Source organism: Orcinus orca, chromosome 1 (genome assembly GCF_937001465.1).
Source record: "Orcinus orca chromosome 1, mOrcOrc1.1, whole genome shotgun sequence".
Lineage (NCBI taxonomy): Eukaryota > Metazoa > Chordata > Mammalia > Artiodactyla > Delphinidae > Orcinus > Orcinus orca.
Window position 1 is genome coordinate 157,828,953 of NC_064559.1, and position 22,750 is coordinate 157,851,702.

At 43.0% G+C, this 22,750-nt stretch overlaps 1 protein-coding gene across 1 annotated transcript in view; it reads right to left on the reverse strand.

Moving 5' to 3' along the window:
• Positions 1 to 916: 916 nt before the first annotated feature.
• Positions 917 to 22,750, reverse strand: part of LOC101274376 (inactive tyrosine-protein kinase transmembrane receptor ROR1) — a 92,334-nt gene continuing 70,500 nt past the window's right edge. Inside the window, exons 3-5 of the mRNA XM_004281614.4 lie at positions 5,573 to 5,700; positions 3,155 to 3,472; positions 917 to 1,894 (exon numbers count right to left, since the gene is read on the reverse strand). Coding sequence (XP_004281662.2) covers positions 1,626 to 1,894; positions 3,155 to 3,472; positions 5,573 to 5,700 — 715 coding nt within the window. The 3' untranslated portion in view covers positions 917 to 1,625. The remainder of the gene's footprint in view (positions 1,895 to 3,154; positions 3,473 to 5,572; positions 5,701 to 22,750) is intronic.

Below are 22,750 nucleotides of genomic sequence, written 5' to 3' on the forward strand. Positions count from 1 at the left end.
CAGCATAGGGTTAAGAATACCTGTCACAGCGTGAGGGTATTCTTAACCCTCTTAACCCCCTTATCTTAAATAAAGCCTCTGAAACTCTAAGAATGACGCCTGGCACATGGGAAATGCTCAGTAAGTATTGCTTTTATACCTGGCTCTCTTGCAAATCTTCACACCTACCTGGTGTAGGAGAAGGGATGAGGCAACTAAGTAAATGATTATAAATCTACATTTTATTTTATTCCTTTCCTATTAATGTTGAATATAGCAACATTGGGAAAAGTCATAAATTTTAAGTGCAAACCATTTAAAAAATACAGGATAATTTGCTTTGATGTTTCCAATGGTGGCTCTGGAAGAGTTAACTTCATAATTTGTTCTTTATGCTGCATATGAAGGCATTTTCAAGCCTAGCGACACAAAAAGGGTCTGCTTACCTCTTTCTCAAACTGAGTATGTTTAACCATTTATAAAATCATTTTGCAGGAAAAGATACCGTGGTAACAGGTAACATGCAAGAATGAAACTGTAGTATAATAGTTTCCCAAATTTTTATCACTAAGGGTTCTTTTAATATTTTTATTACTTTTTCCTAATGACCTCTGTAGTATGTTTTAGCTTCCTCTTCTTTACTCCACAGCATTTGTGCTAACTTCTATATCACACACTGCATTGCGATTGTAACATGAATCGTATTTTCTTCCTTTTTCACACTCCTGACTCCATAGTGGGCTCAAACAATATTTGCTAAACTGAGAGCAAGCATTCCTCTATATGTGAAGACTACATACTAATTATAATAAATTCCTCTTTATATATTGACTATATAATAATTACATTAGAAAATATTTATTAAACATTTATTATCTTCCAGACATTGTAGAGTTTTCCAGGTATCAACTCATTTATTCTCTCAATAAACCCTGGATGTATATCATTATTAGCTCCATTTTACTTGGTGTGGCTTTCCTGTGACATCCTGACTCTCCCACTACGCCTGGGAAACCCAGGTGACATTATCAGTAGAACTAGGATAAGGAAGTTGAATCAGTTCCAAAAAAGTCTGAGACTCCAGGTATCAGCAGCATTTCCACTCTCTTTCTCCTACCTTCCAAACATTTTCTAGAAAAAGGAACAAACTGATTCAGAAACTTCATTTTCTTTCTATACTTCTGCAGTATAAAAGGAAGAGATGAAGGACACAGTTTATCCACAGGTTGCCTTGGATCACTGAGTAATGGCTATAGATTCATCCTCCCTTGTGGGTGTTCTCAAGGACACAGGGAAAACAATTCTCTTTCTGCTTCCAATACACCTGTTGTGCTAAAAAAGGTACACCTGGACACAGACCATCGTGGGTAACACATTTCACTACATGAATGATGGTGAGAAGCTGTACTTCTGGGGAGACGGTGCCTGTTATACTCACTAACACAATGGCTGCAGGGATAAAAGCAGTTTCCTCCTTGAGAGTGTGCTTTGGTACCCTAAAACGTGTTTTATGTCAAAGCAGCAAGTTTATCTATCCTAGAAACAGTTTGAGATCAAACAAACACTATCAGTCTCCTTTGCCCCCTTACACGATTCTCCTAAGGGAAGGGGCATGGAGTGCGGATCTTTTAAAGTGACTGAATCCTTTAAAGGCAATGACGGTATTTACCACATGCTGGGATGTCGCACAGGTCAGACTTATAGTTTTCATCCAAGGTGAAGCACCAGGGAGCTTCCTTCTGATTCCCTGGGTTGCGGCAGTAGGAGTGCCCTCCGTTCAGCTCTGGGAAGCGGAGGGCGGTGAAGGTGTGTGTGTGTGGGTACTGGGAATTCCACGGCTGGCACTGGCGCCCTGATTTGGTCACACTGACAGTTCCCCGGTAGTCCACACCTGTGCTGTTATAGCACTTGTGATCTGAAAAACACAGAAGAAGAGCCCAAACTGTGAGAGAGAAGCAGAGGAGGCGCAGGAGCTCCCGGCCAGCAGTTTCTGGAGGGAGGACGTGCGATTACCCTCACAGCCGAGGCTTCCCTGATGGGACACAGAGCGGACCTTGCAGTGACATTCCTGGGAGGATTTACAGCTTATGCTTCAGGAAGAGAACCAGTCCTCCACAAGTATTTTTGATATTGAACACAGAAAAGAATCAGAACTGGGGTGGGACCTGGAGGCACTGGAGTCATTTCCTAGTGAATGGTGCAGGGACTGTTTCTTCCATTTCTGCACATAAGTCCTGTAATAAAGAATCTAGTTCTCAGAAAATGTTAGTTAGCGGCAGGGCACTATGGGTTTCTGACAGGGGTTAGGGCCATTGCCATGCCAGTGCACATGGGAAATGCACAGGAAAAGTCTTTTGTTTCATGGAGGTGAGACGAAGGAGGATGGAGGTAAGCCTCCACATACATATTTTTTAAATTGTGGTACAATACACATATCATACAATTTACCATTAGTGCATTTAGAACATTCAAAATATTGTGCAACCTTCACCTCTATCTCATCCTAGAACACTTACATTATCCCCCAAAGAAACTCTATGCTCCTTAAGCAGTCACTGCCCACTCTCCCCTTCCCCCGGCCCCTGGCCACCATTAATCTGCTTTCTATCTCTATGGAGTTGTCTGCTATGGATATTTCATATAAATGGACTCATACAATGGTGTCTGGCTTCTTTCTATGACAGTATCTTCAAGATTCATGCCATGTTGTACCATGTAACAGGATTTTACTCCTTTTCATGGATGAATACTATTTCATTATGTGGATATACCACAATGTATCTATCTACTCACCTACTGATGGACATTTGGGCTGTTTCCACCTTTTAGCTGGGGTGAATAGAGCTGCCATGAACCTTTCTGTACAAGTTTTTGTTTGAACACCTGTTTTCAATTCTTTCGGGTATATAGCCAGGAGTGGCATTGCTGGGACGTATGGCAATTCTATTTTTAAGTTATTAAGGAACCAGAAACCATATTTTAAAATTATCATCGTCATGCAACTTCTTGAAGATAGGCACTGCCTCTCATCCACCGCTGAATGCTCAGCCCCACACGGTATTTGGCCCATTGGAAGGTAATCTATCAACACGAACCATCACTAGGGATCAAGATCCAGTTTTCAGGCGGCTGCCGGCCCCCGAGGCAGCACAGAAGGTCAGGGGCTACCACTTACTTTTATTTATAGGATCCGCCATGGGAATTCCAATCCGGATACAATTTGCAGCTTCGGGGCTCTCTGGCTGGGGGAGATCTTCACAGTTCGGCAGTTTCAGCCTCATCAGAATCATGGGATTTGATCTCGCAAAAATGTATTCTGTCTGACACAGGACATTTTCCAGGATTTCACATTCATCGCGACACAAGTCCCGGGGCTTTGGGACAGATGAGGTTTCGTCACAGTATGGGAAGGCGTAGTGGCACAGGGAAGGAATGGCGAACTGAGAACACTTATCAGACAAGTGACTGGAGGTGCCGATCATGGTGAAGGCAGCTGGAAAACAAACACAATTATTAACTCCCAGGGGCAGGGTTTATCTCTCCCGGTTATCTAGTCAACAGATATCAGATGTAAACACACATTGGAAAGAATCTGCTGTGCTCAAACAGACAAGGCCAAGAGAAGGAGATTCATTTCAGATGTCTAAGCAGCTTACTTTCACTGGCTTGAAAAAAATAATTTTGACTACAAAGTTAAAAAAACAGGATTAAGTTACATATGTACCGTTTCCTAATAAAAAGAATTAATTAGGTTAAAGTACAATATATTTTTCATTTTTACTACAAAGCAACAGAACTTTGCGTTTCATCCGGTACTTTTTATTAGTTTTGTGAGGCTTCTAAAACATGTGACAGCTGCAGGGCAGAACTTGCTTTATGCAGTGACTGAGCCCCATCACAGGATTTAGTTCTGTGTCTTGCCTCTGAGTTGCTGGATGACTCTGGGTAACTTGTTTAATTTCTTTGTGGCTTGAATACTTTCTATTCCATCTTCTGAAAATGAGGCAACTCATCTGGAAGTTCTCGAAGAGCACAACTCAGTTGTTTCAGTGTGTATTATAGAATATTAGTGGTCACTTAGCCTAACCTCTTATCCCTGTACAAAAAGGGCACTAGCCTTTGCATAACTCTACTGACAAGGAGCTTATACTCACAAGGCAGCCTAAGAGGTTGTTAGTACAGTTTCCCAAAGTATGTTCCTCAGAACATTAATTCTGTAGAATGTTAAAAGTGTTTGAGAAGTTGGGGTTCCATAAGCAAACAAGTTTGGGAAATGCTGTGTTAAAAAAGTTAAATGGATTAAAAAAAAATGTTAATACTTTCCAGTAAGCTGATATCCATTGAAAATGTCCAAGAGAGGATTAATATAATTGGGTGACCAAATATTTATATCCGAACTCCCATTTATTTTTGTGAATACTTAGTAAAAAGTATGTTCAAATGTTCTTTCACTAGGTTGAAAGGTTTCTTCAATAGCCCCTCCCCAACAGTCCTGCTTCCGCTCTGGAATTTCACAGAGTCTTTCCGCTTGAAAGCCTGAGGGCTTTCGCAATGGGCAAATACATCTTCCTACAGCTGCTTCTTCGGGTTAAATAGCTCCCCTGGCCCTCTCTCAGCTCCTTCAAAGTCCTCACGGGACATAGTTTCTGGACTGTTGGCTGTTCTGTGTGCCTGCCTTGGGTTTGTTCTTGCCTCTCTTAGATCCTAGAGTTGCCAGATAAACTACAAAGGACCCAGTTACACGTGAACTTCAGATAAACATTTGGGACATATACTAAAAAATTATCAAATATAACTGGGTGTCTTGTATTTTTCAGTGCTAAAGCTGGCAACCTTATTAGAATTTCAGAAAGGCCATTTTAATGTGTTGCCAGGGTACGGGGCACAGAGGCATAATAACTACACTAATGGGAGAGGCACAGGTGGCCGCAACCACCAGGACTAGGTGTACGAAATCGTGCAAGGTGGCCGACACTACGTACCTCACGTGTGCTAGGTAGTGCCTCACTATTAGATTTCCATGAAACAGATACTTTCAATTCAGGAAAGTGAAGGGTAAAATAGAGAAAGCTAGAGCAGGAAGAGACCTATGATCATCCTGCCTCCTCGCTCACTTCACAGGGAAAGAAAGAGATTTCCATGGAGAGTAAGAGACTTTCCCCAAAGTCACAGTAATGGCAATATTGGGATTAGCATCCAGAATTATGGACTCTAAATTCATCTGCTTTCAGTCGACACAACGTTGCTTCCAAACAGTAAGCTCTGTGAGGGCAGAAACGTACCTGGCTTATTCCCCACAGCATCACATCCCCAGTGCCCAGCCCAGGTCCTGGTATGCCAAAGGCACCCAATAATATTTATTGAGTGTTTGAATGAATGTGAGACTTCTCAAAGCCTCCTTTTCCTCTAAGGGCAAACTCAATAAATTATTCTAATGTAAATTCCAGAGCAGAGATTGCATCTCCTGCTTTTTTATGACCCTGCTCCTAACCCCTATGCTTAGCCTAATCCTTTGTCAAGAGAAGAGCTCTGTAAAACTTCTGGTGAGAAAAATTGTTATGCAAAGTATAAATATAATTTCATTGCTACCTACCTGTGATCTGATTTTCTATTTCCCCTTGCATATGCAGAGACTCCATATAGACAGTGCGGTTGCCAATAAATCTTGCACACGCAATCCCTCTGTACGGCTGACAGAATCCATCTTCTTCGTACTCATCTCTAAAAACAGAGCACAGACATTTAGAGGGTGCAGTACACACTTGCAGTTGGCTCTGACTGCGCGATGCCCCAGACAGTCACTAGGGGGCGCAGTCGGGCGCAGTATCCTAAAGAGTGGGCTAAGGAATCCGACTTTTTCCTCAGTTCCCTCCATCGTTTAAAACATCTGTTGGTCACGTCGGTCAAGTTTCCTTCACCCCCAGAAAAATCATCCTGAAGCACAAAATCATCCTTAAATATGGGAGAAAACACTTTTATTTTCGCAGCTGGTGGTGGGCTGGAAGATGATGTAGTTGTAAGAGTAAAGAGGGAATGAGTTGGAAATCTGGGCACATGTTCTACAGTTTTTCGTTTTTTAAGCACAGATTATTTCCTCTTCATTTGCTACAAAGGCGTGGGCGCGTTATCACCAAGGTACACTCGGACTGATATGTCAGTTAGGAGACTCCACGGGGTGAGAAGCTGGGGGCAGCTGGAAAGAAACCAGAGGGCAGTCCAGTTACGTGGCTCCTGCTCGAGACCTATTCTCTCCACCCTGCAGAGAGAGGTCCATGGCAAACCATGGACCGGACAATTTCAAATGAGTCACTAAATCCCAGGAAATCCAGAGCAAATGCCAATGGATGCTTGCTTTCATAATCCCCTAAAACTTAAAAAAAATAATCTTTAAAAAATTTTTGCTGCCTCAAATGACAATAATAAAAGAGAGGGCAGAGATTTTATTCTGAAGACAAGGGGATACCAGAAAGTGATGTGATTAGTGACAGTCTGGCAAATGGCTGGAGATCTAAGGCTGGAGATTAGGACCCAAGATGGCAGGTTCAGCTTGAAAGGACAGAGGCCAAAACCTCCCACAAGGGCCTATGATAATCTCAAGACACCAGAGTACAGAATATCAATCTGCTTCTGAAAGGCAGACCACAGCCAAGCAGAAGGCTATCTGCCAGGTTTACGGGCGGACTTCTAGTCTGGATGCTCCTCCCCCGTTAACCTGGCTGGAATCAACACATCATCTGAACAAACCATCATTTTTCCTCTTTAGCTTCTAAGTTAAAGTACTTTAGAGCAAAAATCAGGAGAACAAAATTCTCCTTCTACATTTAACATTTGCATATCCTTAGGCAACCTCCCAAGTCCTCTGAGCTATGGTTTTCTTATCTATAAGATGAAGCTAATAATTGACCTCTCCGACCCTGTAAGTCACAGTCATGAGGATCCTATCAAGTTGTGTAAAAGCTTTTAAAAAGCGCTACACTGAGGTAACATACAATTATTATTAAAGCACTTACAGTAACCGAAGAAGACATTTATTTAAAGGAGAATTATTTACTAAGCCTCTACTTTGTAAAAGCGACTGTGGTCAGTGCTGTGACCCTGGACTTCCACACCTGAGGGTTCAGTGAGGGAGTCTAGAAAGCCCACTAGAATAGGAAACCAGGTGAAAAAATCTGATAGAGCTGATCCTTCAAAGACACTGGTTTTCAGTTGCTTTCTACTCCCTATTCACTAAAACAGTCATTCTGAAGGTGGAGATGGGAGCAGTATCTTCAGTGTAGTCCTCCAAATAGTTCGCAGTGCAAAGCTCTTAAAATCATAATCTTTAAGCACACGTACAAATGAATATATCATATACCTGACATAAAGACACTGAAATTTTAATGTTGCAAAATCCTGCAAGCACTCTAAATGTTTACTTTCATAAATCCTAATGTTGAAGCCTTTTTGGCTTAAATTTTACTTGGGTTGTAAAATTAGCCCCACTTTTATTGGGTAGCTAATCATAAACCTATGGGGAGAAAGAAGTTTCTCGATGACCCAGCCTTGGGATCTTGGAGACTGAAGTCCGGAGACCAGAATGCACCCCCCAACTCCCATCCCCACTATTACAGACGATGCTTTTCTATCCCTAGGCATTAGCAGAGCTCTGGATTTTTAAGGTGTCATTATGAGAACACTTCTTCCTCCCCCACATTAAACCCTCAAGGCCTCAATTTATATCTCTTGGGAGGACAAAACCCTGGAATTACCCCCAGATATAAATCCCTGACCTACTGGGAGTTTCCATATTTTATGTGTGAGGCTCAGGCTAAACTTCTTACCACCTTTCCAGTTCAAGATTCTAAGAAGACCCTTTGAATACAGTTTCTCGGAATAAAACGGAATGCAATTCCTTGGCGGCATATCTCTTATCAAGGGCTTAGAGCTGCAGGTGTATTAAATTTTTGACTGTGCCCAGAATTCTTGATATTCTGGCTAGTCTCTTGGGGACAGATATAAAAAACAAAACAAACAAAATTAAAAAAAAAACAGTATGTAATGTCACCTGCTAGGGAGTAGTTCTCAGTCCTGTTTGCTTATACAATCTCCTTAGGAAGCTTTCGAAAATACCAGTGCCCAAACCCCACCTCGGACCTATTAAGTCAGTCTCTGGGGATGCAGCTTAGGTATTCCTGCGTTCTAAAAAGGTCTCAGGTGATTTGAATGTGGTGGAGAACCACAGCACTAGAAAAATAAACATGTATGAAGTGTCTGCCACTCTTTGTGCTGAGTACTATGCTAAGTGCTTTCGTCAAAGTAGCCCCTTGTGCAGTGTTATTATCCTTATTTATCAGAGGGAGAAACTCAAGTTCAGAGAAGTTAAGTAACTGGCTCAGATTCACAAAGCCAGTAAGTTGTGGAGCTAGCATTTAAACTCAAAATTCAAACTGAAGCTTGAATACCAGGCTGTTGGATCTGTAATGATGTCCTACTTTTCAATACTACTTTAAATTAAATCAGCCTAATAATAAGAGGCTTTGTAATGAGCCTTTACTCTGTGCCAGGCACTGTTCAATTTCATTTATGTATAAAATCAATATTAAGTCATTTAATCCTGACAACAGTCTTATACAGAAGGTGAAGGTGTAATTATTCTCATTTTACAGATGAGAAAACTATAGGGTCAGAAAGAGCAAAGAACTTGTCTAATGTGACACAGCAAGCAGAAGAACGAGATTTGCCCCAGACTGTCACTTGTAACCATGGTATACAGCTTCCTTTCAAATGGCTGGCTATAGACATTTTTGCATTGCTTACAGGGGCCTTCTACTGTGAAGATGTTTTGGTATCTGCTGGGTAGCAAAAAGATTTTCTTTTAAACATCAAGTCGCAATCACCTTTCATCCTTTCCATTTTCCCTGCTGGCTGTGGCTGGAGGGGAACAAACGCTCCTCCAACATTAATCAGCTTTATGCTTTTCTCTTCTTTCATCGCTGATGCCCTCCATGCTCAGCAAATTGAAAACATGAAGCAGCAAGGCAGAAAGAGTGCAAGGGCACTTGCTGCGAGCGTGCCCGAGGCTGCGTTCTAGGGAGAAGAAAAGCGCACTAGGAGAGGGCACACGGAATCCTGGCCATTTATCACAGCAGCTGGCACAGACATGTGCCAGCTATCTCATCGTGATGTCAGGATGCCCGGGAGCTTTGTGATGGGCACTTCTGCTTTTCATAAAGGTAATTTAGTGACTGTGTTACCAGCCCTTCAACCTTCCGAAGTCTCTGTCATGTGATAGGGAAAAGCAAACACAGTTTGCCCTCCACCTCTGGGGTCTCCCCCTTCCCCAGAGCAAGGAGCTTATGAGGGATGGTCACGCGAGCTGACAGCAATGATGACCAATGTGGCAGCAGTAGGAGTATCTACTCAGGAAGCACCACAGATCGAGAATTGGGAAACACTGCCCACGGGAGTTTGACAGTGACAGTGGGAGTCAATAGCTACACATTCCTTGACAAACCTCTCGGGTCTGGAACAAGGCTCTCGAGAGCTCTCCGAAAATGAAAACAACGCATTGTGTAGTGTGGGGTCTGGGAAGCCCACGATGTAGTTTTTTGAGAGTGGGGAGCAGGAAAGGAGGAGAAAGGATGGGTGGGTAGCTGGGGTATGGGGAGTAAAAGGACGCAGAATATCCCAAATGGATGCCAAAATGGAGATGTGCCAAGTTTGGATCACCAGAGGCCTGCTGGCGCTCCCTTTAGTGTTTCCAGGGAGAGCAGGGTTTCTGAAGCGTGCCTCAATTTAAGGCAGACAAGAGAGCAAACTCAACGGTTGTCTTAGACACAGGATTTCCAAAGAAACCCTTAATATTCGTAGAAAAACTGGTGAAAACGGAATGAAGTCTGTCGATTAGTTAGTAGCGTTGTACCAATATTAATTTATTACTCTTGATAACAGTACGATGTTGATGCAAGACATTAACATTAGGGGTAACGGGATAAGAGCATAGGGAAACTCTGGACTACTTGTGCCACTTTTCTTAAATATAAATATTTCAAAAGAAAAAGTAAAAAAAGAAAAAGAAAGAAAGTGTTACAGGATGGCAGGGGGTGGGGGTGGCAACCTTACTGTATACAGATGAGCAGGAGGGGCTATGGCATGAGGGTATCGGGAAGGCCCTCGAATGACCTCATTTAATCTTCCAAACAACTTTATCAGAATCTATCTGGGCCTATCCCTGCGTGGCTGAATTCCCGTCATGAACAGTTCACTCATTTGTTTGAGCTTGGCCTACTTCGAAATTCAAATACTTCCAGGAGAGAGGACATACTTGTCAGGAAGAGCTCAGTATAGATGGATTTTTTATTAACTGCTGTTGGTACTTTCATCTTTGTTGAAAGTTGTATACAAGGAGGGTGGGGCAATTGATGAGAGGTCCGTGTGTGAAGAGGAAGGCAATCTTCCTGGCCTTGCACTTCAGTCCAGGGCCAGCCTACGGCCAGTGAGATGACAGAGAAGGCAGACCAGGAGGGAGGGTATGGGAGACTGGTTCATCAGTCACTTGTTACAAAGGGATCTTTTCAAAACACAGACTTGATCAGGTCATTTCCTGCCTAAAATTCATCCTAGTTCCTGACTCACCACAGTTTCTTGACTGTAGTACACAAGGCCTTTCCCTAGTTCCTGCCCATTTTTCCAGCCTGGTTCCTGGCCTGATGAGCCTGTGAACTTAATGAGACTAGCCATGCTATTGACCTTGGTAGTCTCCAAACAAGGAATGCACTTTGCTGCTCTCCTGGCTTTGACTGTTCTCTTCCTGGGACCCAGCGCTCCCTCCATCCTCTTTCTCACCTTGTGGTTGCCTTTATGTCTTTAAGAACCCAGTGCTCCAACTCCCCCAGGAAAGTTAGTCACCACCCACTCCATTCCCCCCCCCCCCCACCCCATCCAGCACCTTTATCACACCACTCCTACACATTTCTGACTTCATGTTATGTAGTGCCCACTTCACCACTACTCTAAGGCAAGGACGATGTCTGATTTGGCTTCGTAAATGCAGGGCCTGGCACAGTGCACAGCTCAGTAAATAAGAGCTGAACGAGGGAGAGGTTGCTGCTGAGAGCTGTTTCTACCCCCACCCCACTGTGCACAGACTGACCAACAGAACTGTAATAGACATAACAGACATGGAGGTGACCTAGGCTAGCTCTCAGACATGGACCCTCTCCATACCAGGAGGACCCTCCAAACTGGAAACCACTTTCTTCTGCACCAGATTTTACACTGGGGCCTGATAGGCTTAGTCAAGCCCAAGTGATTCTTACTGAAGAGTGAGGCCCTCACATGTTCCCCTTTGGGGTAATACGACTAGTCAAAACGCATGCTCCTCCTTACTAGGAAGAGAATGGACATAAAGGGACTTTGCTAACTATAAAATCTCAAACAAAAGGATCTCAAGAGACTCAAACAAATACTTGTACACAAATGTTCATAGCAGCACTATTCACAATAGTAGAAACAACCCCAAAGGCTCACCAACAGTTGAATGGATAGACAAAATGTGGTAGATCCAGACGGTGGAGTATTATTCACCACGAAAAAGGGACGAAGTACTGAAACACGCTACACTGTGGAAGAATCTCCAAACCTTTATGGTAAATGAAATGAACCAGATGAGAAAGGCCACATAGTATACGATTCCATTGACATGAATGAGTAAATCCATGAAGACAGGAAGCAGACTGGTGGTAACCAGGAGCTGTAGGAAGGAAGGAATAGGGAATAACTACTCCATGGGTATAGAGTTTTATTTCGTTGTGATAAAAATGTTTCGCAAATAGAGAGAGATGGTGGTTGCACAGCACTGTAAATGTATTAACTGCTATGGGATCGCTCGCTTTTAAATAGTTAATTTTAAGTTATGTGAATGTCACCTCAATTTGTATGAAAAATCTCATTTATACACAAGGGACAAGGTAGAGGGAGCAACAGAGAGGAGCAGTAAGTGGGAATTTCAAGCTTCAGAGCTGGGGAGGGATCTTGGGGTGTGTTTCCAAGCACACTCACTGGCCAAAAGTGCTGGCATTTTACACAGTCCCAGCAGGTTTTTTTGTTCTGATTCTCATGGTTCTTCAGCTGGAATGCCAGAGACAGTGCTCCGCAAGCCCACAACCTGACAGCCTCATGGGGGACTGACCGCCTTGAGTGGCATCTTCCAACACTTCTGAATTTACCCCACTCGGTGCCTCTTACAAGCCCCATTTTGAGCCATGGAGATGGAATCCCATCAAGATGCCTGTCCCCAGAGCCCTGAATCTTGGTTTGAAGGAAATCCATCATGCAGTTCAAAGAGCTGTAGTATCCCTAGGTGTGCTCCAGTTAGCAATTTAGCAAAGTTCGGGTTATTTCCTCTCATGTGGGAGGTAATTTCACTTTACCAATGCAAATATAACTGGTAAGTTACATTTGCTTCCCCAAAGACCATCATGGACATAAATGACGGAAGGTATCCCTTTTTAAATTTGCAAATCAGGCCACATATTACCCTGATCTGGTTAGAGCACAGCCATGTCAGATCCACACCCACGGTGCTTCCCAGGGCTGGCACTAGTAAGCTTGGGGCTGGGTGCAAAGCTCCCCACCTCATAGGCAGGTTCTCCCTTGGGAGGTGCAGTCAGATCTCTTAAAGGTGAAAATCAGCTCTGTCTTTTCATTAAAAAGGGGGATACCTGATAAAATTGAGAATTTGCATAAAGGATGCAGAATTACCCAATAGGGATAAACACTCAGAGACACAGAAATTTTAAGAACAGAATATAATCTGGTGTGGTCTAAAAAAGTCACCACTTCTTCAAAGCCACCTCCTTCCTTTTCCTGAAACAGCTTTGAGCCTTGAAGCATCCTTGGTTAATTGCCAACCAGGAGGAGGGAAAATAGTTTAAGTCATACCAGCTTGGAAGAAAAGGGCCTTGGAGAAGAGGTATCAGGATAAACATAGGTGGAGACATGGAAAGAGCTGGCTGGAGTGAAAGAGAGAAGGTGGGCATCTTGGAAGGAGAGCTGTCGGGGGCACCGAAAGTATACTTTGCCTCAGGCTGCCTGCGGTGGAGAGATTACAGGTCAAATGCGGGATCCCAACGTTATCGTCCAAACTCTGTTTTTAAAGACCAACCTGAAAGTGAGCATCAAAGAGGGTAACGTGTAAACACACTTGACCTTTAAGAGCAGCTTTCAAAGTGACCCAATCAAGGTACATCAACCCAGAGAGGTGATGACTCCCAGAGAAGACTTCAATCTACAAGGCTGAGAAATCAGCCCATCCTAATAGCCCTTCTCTTCCTGGAATGCCTTTGTGAGCACGAGCAATTGTGAGGCAACTGTGTCAAGTACCACGTGCTGTTTCCCACACCTGGACCCTGACAATTGTTAACTTTTATTTCCTCAGCAAAAGAGTCCGCTCTCTCACACCACTTTTTTGCTTTGAAAAATTAAATTAAAATTTTAAAGTTTTTTTTTCCCCTTGGCTGTGAACCATTAAAACAAACAGATGAATAACGTTCTGTCATAGTTTCCAGAGCAGCACGTAATAGTTACTTGTGTCTAACTTAGAAATGAGAAGGTATTGGCTTTGCTTCATAGCGATGTTTAGGAACACAAGGGTTTTATTTCACTTTGGAAAAGGAGAATTACGCAGGCTTGTATCTCACAAATGTAACTTAAGGGGAAATTACGTGGGTGATAGATTTTATTCCTATTCAGACATGCATTTGGAATGATAGGACTGTACACGACAGTATTTGTAAGAATATGGAAGGTCACTAATAAAAAGGATGAGTGACTTTTGCTCCCTCCTATTTACTGAGGTTTCCGTGGTGGAGTAGCCTTGTACCTTCTGAGAAGCCCTGGGGTGTTTTGACTTTTCCTCCTATGAAGGGCCTACTCTGCTCCTAAGCTTAGGCTGTCACTGGGAATGTACAGATGGGTCTTGGAGCCCCCACGTTTGGGGCCCCGAGTTCTCATTAGAAACCCTTTGGATGTTCTTTGGCAGTTCTTCAAATATCAGGCATTCCAATTACCCCCTCAATTTGTCCATTGAGAATAATGGAAGTTTAGAATAATATGACATGCACACATACCAATCTGGTCAGATTTTTTACCAGAAGTGTTACTAGGATTGCTTTGATATTGTTTTCACTTTCCTTTTATGCCTATGGCCGTGGATTGAAAAAAGGGGGTTTGTGGAAAGAGTGGTAAAGGGAACTTAGGGACTTCTTAGGAGGGTTTTGATTTCATCTTACTACTCAGAAATGGGGTGAAACCCAACTCCCCATTTTGCTCTTCTGTTTCATCTCAGCTTTGTTTCCCATTCCTTCTGCTGAGGGCAGTTAGGAAAGACGACTAGCCTCCATAAAGAGCAGTGATGAGTACGATGCCTCTCCCAACCCCCAGCCCCAAATAAGGCAACACAGAGGTGCCCATGTCAAACATCAAAAAGATGTCCACATTCAAAAAAAAATGTAAAGAGGCAGAAATTCCCAGTAAAATAAGGTTTGATTTGCAAGGCACCAAATGGGAATATTGTAACTGGACAAGCGGTATCTGTTAGACAAGGGGGTCTCTGGGACAGAGCTGTGAAATCCGGTGGACTCTTTAAGGAGAAATGAGGAATGAGGGTGGATTTGTGGGGCTGCTTTAACTAGAATGGGAAAGTGCAGAGCAGAGAAAGGGGAGGCCTTATGTTCTCGGCGTTGGGATACCAACGATATGATCCCCGTTCGCTAGGACTTTACATTCTATGGGGGAGAAACGTGAGTGTGATAAACATCACCTCTGTTACCCTTTCCCTCCTCCTCTCTTCTTCCCATTCCTCTTTCTTTTCAACCAAGTTTGCTGAAACCTTGTGCTGAGAATAAAAGAAAGCACATCCAACCGAGGCTGGGAAGGCTTCTGGAGGAGGTGACAGCTTCAAAAAGGAATAATTCCACAGATCGTGGATTCAATGGGATGCTACCAAGATAAGTGGAGTCGAAGACAGAGTGAGGGTTCATGGAGTAGTGGGGGGAGTGGGGCGGGACAGGCCCAAGGGGACTTCTCTGTGGACTCAAATCCTACTTTCATGTTCCTTTAAAGTCTTTTTAACGTAGTGTTATTTCAATCTGCTACCTCAAAATTATAAGAGTAGGAAAAAATGGGAAGGGATTTTATAGTGAAGACAAGGGGACACCAGAAAGTGATGTGATTAGTGACAGTCTGGCAAATGGCTGGAGAGCTAAGGCTGGGGATTAGGGCCCAAGATGGCAGGTTCAACTTGTCTACAACCTGGCCCAAGGGCAATACATGCAAGACACAGAGTACAGAACATCCAGCTGTTTCATGGAGAGAGCTGAGTCTATGTCAGAGCCGGCAGAAAATGGTAAGGGGCCCGCTGGCAGAACTGGTGTGTGTGGAGGGGGACTGTGAACTCAGGGCAGGCACCAAGCCTCGTGGCTGTCCCCTGGGTCTGTTTATTGTCTAATGGAGTCATTCCTTTGGAACGGGACTTTTCCGACCTCTGGTCCAACCCCTTCTAAGGCTGAAAGAACCAAGAGTGAGTGGCTATATGACTTGACCAAGTTCACCAAGTAGTTGGATGGTCAAAGTGCAGTGTCCGGGCAAGACCTGGGCTTTGGAGACCCACAGAACTGGGTGCAGTCCTGACAGCTGCGTTCCAGCTGTGCGTGGCCTGGGGCTAGGTGTGTAATCTCCTCATCTGCAAAACTGGTGTGTTAAATAAGATCGTGTATACAAACTATTCAATCATGGTAGCTGTTTATGAAGTATAAGTTCCTTTTTTGCTCTATTTATTCTAGAAATAGGTGTACCAATTTACCAGGTACTATTGTAGGCACTGGAGAGAAGAAAGCACACAAAAATCCCCACCCTTGTAGTGCTGACATTCGCTTAGATTTCTAGCTGGAAGCTCTTTCTCTCACTCCCTTTTTTTATAATTTGCATCTTGTAGTTCCTTCTCATTGGACCAAAGATAAGTCATACATAAAGTCATGCATGTGTGTGAACTCTGAACATGTTGGGGACAGAAGTAGGTATGGCTTATGAATCAGAAAGTGCAAGACTTAGGCGTTAGCCTTTAAGAAGAGAAGTTTGATTAAACCACCCCTCCTTGGTCTGCTCCATAGACTCTGCCTCCTTTCCCATTACTGTGGGTAGACGCTCTGTGCTCCACTTTAAGGCCCAACAACCATTGAGCGCATGGAACCCACCCCCTCTCACCTATCCATGGATATTGCTCTGGTAATTGTCCCTTTTCTCTTCTATATTGCCATTTCCCCCCATCTCTACTGGATCATTCCCATCAATACATCAATGTACTATAATACCTCCCACTGTAAATTCTCTTCAGACTGTGTCCCCATTCAGCTACCTCCACGTTTCTGTACTCTCTTTTATAGGAATACTCCTCTCAAGGATGTCTGTACCTGCTTTCTCCAGTTCCCTCATTGGCTCTTGGACCCACCCTAATCAGGTCTTTGCCTTGCCATTCCATTGAAAGAGCTCATGTCAAGGTCAGTGGTCTCCATTACTAAATCCAACAGTGAACGTCCAGTCTTTATCATTATTGACCTAGCAGCAGCATCTGACACAGCTCCTGAAATACCTTTTTTCACTCAGCTTCCAGGACAGGGTTTCTCTCTTGGTTTTCCTTTTACATCTTTGGCTGTGCTTTCTTAGTCTCCCGTGCTAGTTGAAAATTTTAGTCACTGAGAGCCCTAAGTCTCAGTCCTCAGACCTCTTCCTTGTACTCTCTCTCCCTACCTGATCTTCCTGCCTCCTAAGCTTTAAATGACCATTTCTGTACTGAAGACTCCCACACTCTTATCTCCAGCTGAGACAACTCTCTGAACTTCAGCCTTCCTATCTCCACTTGGGTATGTAAAAGGAATTCAAACTCAACATGTCTAAAACTGAAATCTTTATTTCCCTCCAAGACCACTCTGGAACTCTTCCACCATCCCAGTAAATACCGATTCCTTCATCTGCTCACAACGAAAACTTTGTGTTCTCCTTGATTTTACACTTTCTCTCACAACCATATGCAAACCAGCAACCCATGCTTCCACCTCCTCCTTCAAAACCGATCCCAAACCTACCTTTACTGCTACCCTCTGGTTCAGGCCGCCATTATCTCTGCATGATTTTTTTTCCAGTAGCCTCACAACTGGTCTTGCCACTCCCACTCTTGGCCACCTTTCCCAGTCTATTCTCAGCGCAGCAGCTGGAAGAATCCTTGTTTATGTCCCTCCCCTGCTCAAACTCCTCCAAAGCCTTCCCTTCTTGTGTTAAGGAAACACTGGAGTCCTTACAATGTCCCTACATAGTCTTCTGCTGCTCCCACCACCTCTTTGACCTCATGCCTACCACTGTTCCCTTGCCCTTATCTAACTGATTATTACCTATTCCATTTAGTATCATCAGATATATACTCTGTATTGATACATTTAATTGTTTATTGTTTATATACAAACTTCATGGGGACAGGAACTTTAGTTTGGTCACAGCTGTGTCCCCATTGCCTAGAACAGTGCCTAGTGAGTATCAAGCTGTTGACACTTAGTACATACATACATACATGTTTAATGAGTGAATTAAATCTCTCCCACTTTTTACTTTAACTTCTGTGTGGTGGCAGCAAAGAGGGAAACTGAGTTCATCTCACAGCCTGAAATTTACAATTTCTCCCCTTGCTCAGCCCAGACACTCAAGCTCCCCATGCACTTAGTTCCACTGAATGGAAGAAATGAAGATGGGAAGGAGAGGAGAAGGGGCGACCTTTAAGGGGAGCAACAGTTTAACTTGAAAACTAAATTGGCTTCCAAAGCACTGCTTGAATTTGACCCCTCTCCTCCCTCCAGGCTCAGCCCATCACCCCCCTCAGCTGATGACTCCCCTAACTGGGAGACCAGCCTCCAGTCTTCTTTTCTTCCAAACCCACCCTTCGTGAAGCTGCCAAAGGGCCATCTAAAATGGACATCTGTGTCATCGCTGTGGCTGGCGCGTTCCATAAGCCACGCTGCCATCGTCAGGTGCACAAGAAATACTGGTTCCTTCAATGTTTATAAGATGAGAAGGCCACAAACTTTCGTTAATTTAATTTTCAAGTTCAAGTGGTTTCCTCTTCTCTTCCTCATTTCTTCCACTTACCTTCACAAGTTATCAAGATTGTACTCTTTCCTCAACAAGATTCTCAGCATTGAGGTAGATTAAAAAAAGAAGCATGACCTTTGACTTTTAGCTATGGGTATGATTTGTAACCATACCCAGATGTTTATGAAAATAGTATATTGCCCCAGAAACAACCCCCAAAAAGGCAGGAAGGGAGGATGGATGCTTTCTGTACACTGACTATGTGCCAGGAACCGTCAAGTTAGTAGAATTACCTGCATTTTCTAGTTGAAGAAACTGAGGTTCAGAGACTAAGTCTCTTGCCCAAAGCCTTGGGCCTCACTCCAAATTTCCTGCTGCTTATAAGAAATATTATAAAGCTAATATAAATATATGAAAATATGTACACACATGATTTAATGAAAAAGAAACACCGAAGAGTATTTGCACTTATGACGCTGCTATGTGGGGTTAGGGTTATGTAAAATGATGCTGCTCTGTAAAATGGTTATATGTACATAGACAAGGAAGGAGTTTAGATGGAAATAGTCAGTCTTGATTTTATTGAACCACGTGTCCTCCAAATTGTCCCAGTGCTTAGCAGTGATATAGTAGTTAGAGTAACACTGAGAAAACAAGCTCGAGAAAAAGTGCTCAATTGTGTGTATACTTCCTAGACTTAGCAGAAGCGAGAGAATTTCATCAGCAGTATTCGGTTTTCTGGAGGAGGAGAGGAAGGAGGCAAATATTAAGGAGATGTCTAAAGCCAGAGAGGAGGAAGATGAACAGAAAAGATCCCTCCCAGGTGCTCTGGCTTGACACAGGTTATCTCTCTTCAGCAAGGACTGTTCCCACTTCCCAGAAATTGATAGGAAAAATGCTGGCCAAGTAAGTTTCAAATTTCTCTAGGGCATTACCTAACAAGCAGGATGCTGGGACTGGTCTTGGCACTGCTGAGTGGAAAAGTCACTGGGCTGGAAATCAGAGGACCAGGGTCCTTGGTGCTGATTTGGCTGCCAACAAGCTTATTTCTATGTAACTTGGAGAGGTCACTTACCCTCTTTTTTCCTCAGTTATTCCATTTGTATAATATAGAAGTTGAACTATCTGATATGTTCTTTCCAATTCTAACCTTTTATGGTTGTTCTAGTCTTAGCTCTCATCCTGTCCCACCAAGACGATTGCAGTATCCTCCTAACTGGTCTCTTGACCTCCATTCTTGATGCTGTAAATTGATATTTCACACTGCTGCAGAATGAGCTATCTGATAGCTAGATCAGATCATCTCTTTCTTACAACTGCAGTTACTCTCCACTGCATAAAGTCTCCTGGTGACAGTCCTATCACATTAACAGAGGTCACAAGGCCCCTGAATGTCCAGCCCCATACATCTCTTCAGCCCCATCTCCTACCATTGCCCTTCTCGAACTCCAGGCCCTAGTAATAAAGAACGGCTGGTAGTTTCTGAACACACCACACTATTACTGACATTTATGCCTTGGCTATTTCCTTCCAAGAAATCCATTCTTACCTTTCTCCACCTGGCTCACCGTCCTTTATCCTTCCAGTTCTAGTTCAGTCTTAGCTCTATTAAGATGCTTTCCTGAAACCCCCAGATTAGTCCATGAGTAGGTTTGCTCTCTCCACCCTCCTGCACTTACTTCATTAGTCTAGGATTCTTTATTGAGATATCTGTTCCTCTACCAGGCAGAAGGTTCCTAAAGTGCAGCAGCTTTTCTTAGTTTTCTTTGTAGTCTCTGAGTGAGGTCCCCAATCTCACTCCCAGCAGAGCCCAGTCCATTTAACCTGGTTTGCAGAAGGTGCCCAAGAAATGTTTACGGAATTGCAGAGACTTCCTTCAGCCTTCAACAAGCAGCCTCCCACAAGCACTCCTTGGAATACAATCCCAAAGGGGGACCAAGGCAGGTTCCATCCCTATTTCTTAAGTGCATTTAGCTATAGCTCCTCTAGAGCCCTGCCCAGATCCGTGAGTTTCAGAGTTGGCAGTCAAAGGCAGGCTCACCATTCCCCACCCACCCCCACCAATTTCTCTAAGCAGAAACAAAAAGACGTCCAGGTACCAGGCATCCGGGTTGCTGTTCCACAGGGCTCACAGGACAGAATCGTATCTGCTGCCATGAGGGTATTATTTTAAGCATTACTAAACACCCCTAACCTATCAACTCCTGGCTTTGTAGTCACTTCCAGTTGGAATGTCTTTAGGCTGAAAAAAGACAGGTTTGTGAGAAGACATAAACATCTTTGGTGAGAGGTGACATATGTTTTCTCCTAGTGAAGGCAAGCCACTCCCGTAGACTCTGCAGTTTTCTAGACACTGCATAAAATACATCTCTTAGGCAATTAATTTCCTGGCAGGCTTCGAGTGAAGCAATTACTCCCTGTTTTTCTTTGTCATTGTTCAAAAGTCTAACAGTGCATCTATCTACTTTATTCGTGTCTGGAAGGCCAAAGACTGCCTTGAAACCTCTGCGGCAAACATATGTAAAAACACTTAGTGTTCACACGGTTGATTTAAATATTGACAAATTTTTTCATTAGTACGTTAAACCCTCAGCTTTATTCATCTTAAATGCTTTCCGGGAGAGTGACTCCCCCCATTAGCATGACTCCCAGTAACTCAACACAAACTTTGCAAATGGGCGAACCATGGAACCTGGTAGTCTACTGTGCTCCCACTCTGTGGTGAGGCAGCTGGAACTGGTTATGAACCAGTACTGGAAATAGTATTGGGAGATTTCTTGGCAGATTTCTTACATCGTTATTCAATATGAACTGCCAATCATATGCTCGTAGTTATGAAAATGTCAGGAAACTCCTCGTGTTCATGCTTTGCTTGACAAAGCTATTTTCGAGTCGTGTTGGAAGGCAGGGGCATCCAACATTTGGGATGGAGAAGAAAAGAGCAACCCTGCCCCCAACCTTCCCAGCAGTGTTTGAGAAGTTGGTAATTCAGTCCTAGATGACAAGAGCTCAACTCTGAACTGAGAGACGTCCGTTTCATACAGTCTCAATTAGTCCAGGATGTGTGTCAGGGCTACTAGAGTTCTGAAAGGAAATGCAAGAAATGTGTTCACTTCTTGCTCGGTTTGGATCAACTGAGCTTCAGATCAGGGTCAGCAAGTGTTTGACCCTTGCTCCTAGAGGCAGTGGAGCAATGCCCACGAGACAGGAAAGTGAGTAAGGCAGAGCCTAGAGAGAAGGGAGAGAGTGAAAGGGAAGGAAAGTAAAGGCTTTGGCAGAGAGATGGACGGAGGACAAAAAAGAAGTGTGAAAGAAATGCAAAATAGGGGATTAATACAACATCTCATGATGATGAAATAAATTCACATGACCTTTCAACACACATAACTTAAGTTTAGAGTCTGATCACATTCTTGTAAGATATGTAAGGGCATTCTTAATCTACCCTTGAAAAAGCAATGGCTGTTGTGGAAATTTTGAAAAATAGAAGCACGAAGAAGAAAATTAAAATCACCATACATCCAGGACCTACCGATAATCACTCTTAACAAATATATGCATGCATACATATAAACACACGAAGGAATTCTTTTTACAACTTGGAATTATACTAGACATAATTTCTTGTTTTGAATGGAATATGTATTTTCCCCATCATTATTCTTCTAAAACATGGTTTTTAGTGGTTGCAGTGAAACATTCAGGTTGTATCCAACTTTCTGTTATTTATAAAATGTTGAGATGAATATCCTTGCGTATGAATCTTCACACACATCTATGATATTGCTCTAGGCTACAAACAATGAGTGGAATTATTTTCTAAGTCAAAGGTATGCAGCTCTTTAAGGCTTTTTACATATATTTCCAAATAATCTTCTAAGAAAATTATTCTAATCAATATTTCTACCATCAGTACAGAATGGTGTCTATTTCTCTGCACTTGCTGCTAACAAATACCTGCTAAGGTACCTACGAGGTATTATCGCTTTTTAAGATCATACCTCATTTTTATCCATAGTGAAGTTAAACATATTTTTCATAGGCTCACATGTTTTATGCATTTTCTCTGTCCATTCTACTGTTGGTATTAGTATTCTTATTAGATGAAGAGATTGAGATTTTGAGAGACAATTTGTTCAAGATCACATAGTAAAGTGGCAAATTTGGTTTTTAAGTCTGCTTCATGTCATGCTAGGCACAGTGTTCTTTTATAAATCCCAAGGATGATAATATCCTAAGTCTAACACAGCAAAACAAAATCCACTGAAACCACAATAAATAAAATCAAGAAAATCCACAATAGTACACAAGGTGCAGAGCCCCTCATGAGGAGTATCGAATATCTCTTTGGTCTTTAATTACAGTCACTGAGTTGTGTGCTTATTAGAATATTTGCAGAGAAATGGCAATAGCCTAAGAACCATGTTTCTAATGTGTTTTATTTGAATGAGCTCTTCCCTCCAGATTGGTAGACTTAAAGTAAACCTGTAGGCAGAGATGTGAGGAGAGATGCTGAGGAAGGTGACAGTGTATTGGTGTGTATGGTGTGTATGGGGATGGTGTACTGGTTGATGGTCTATGCCACTGGTCACAGGAGGGAGGGAAGGTAGCTACCAAAAAAGCTGGTTGATGGTAGGGGCACTTGTGACTAGGAGCA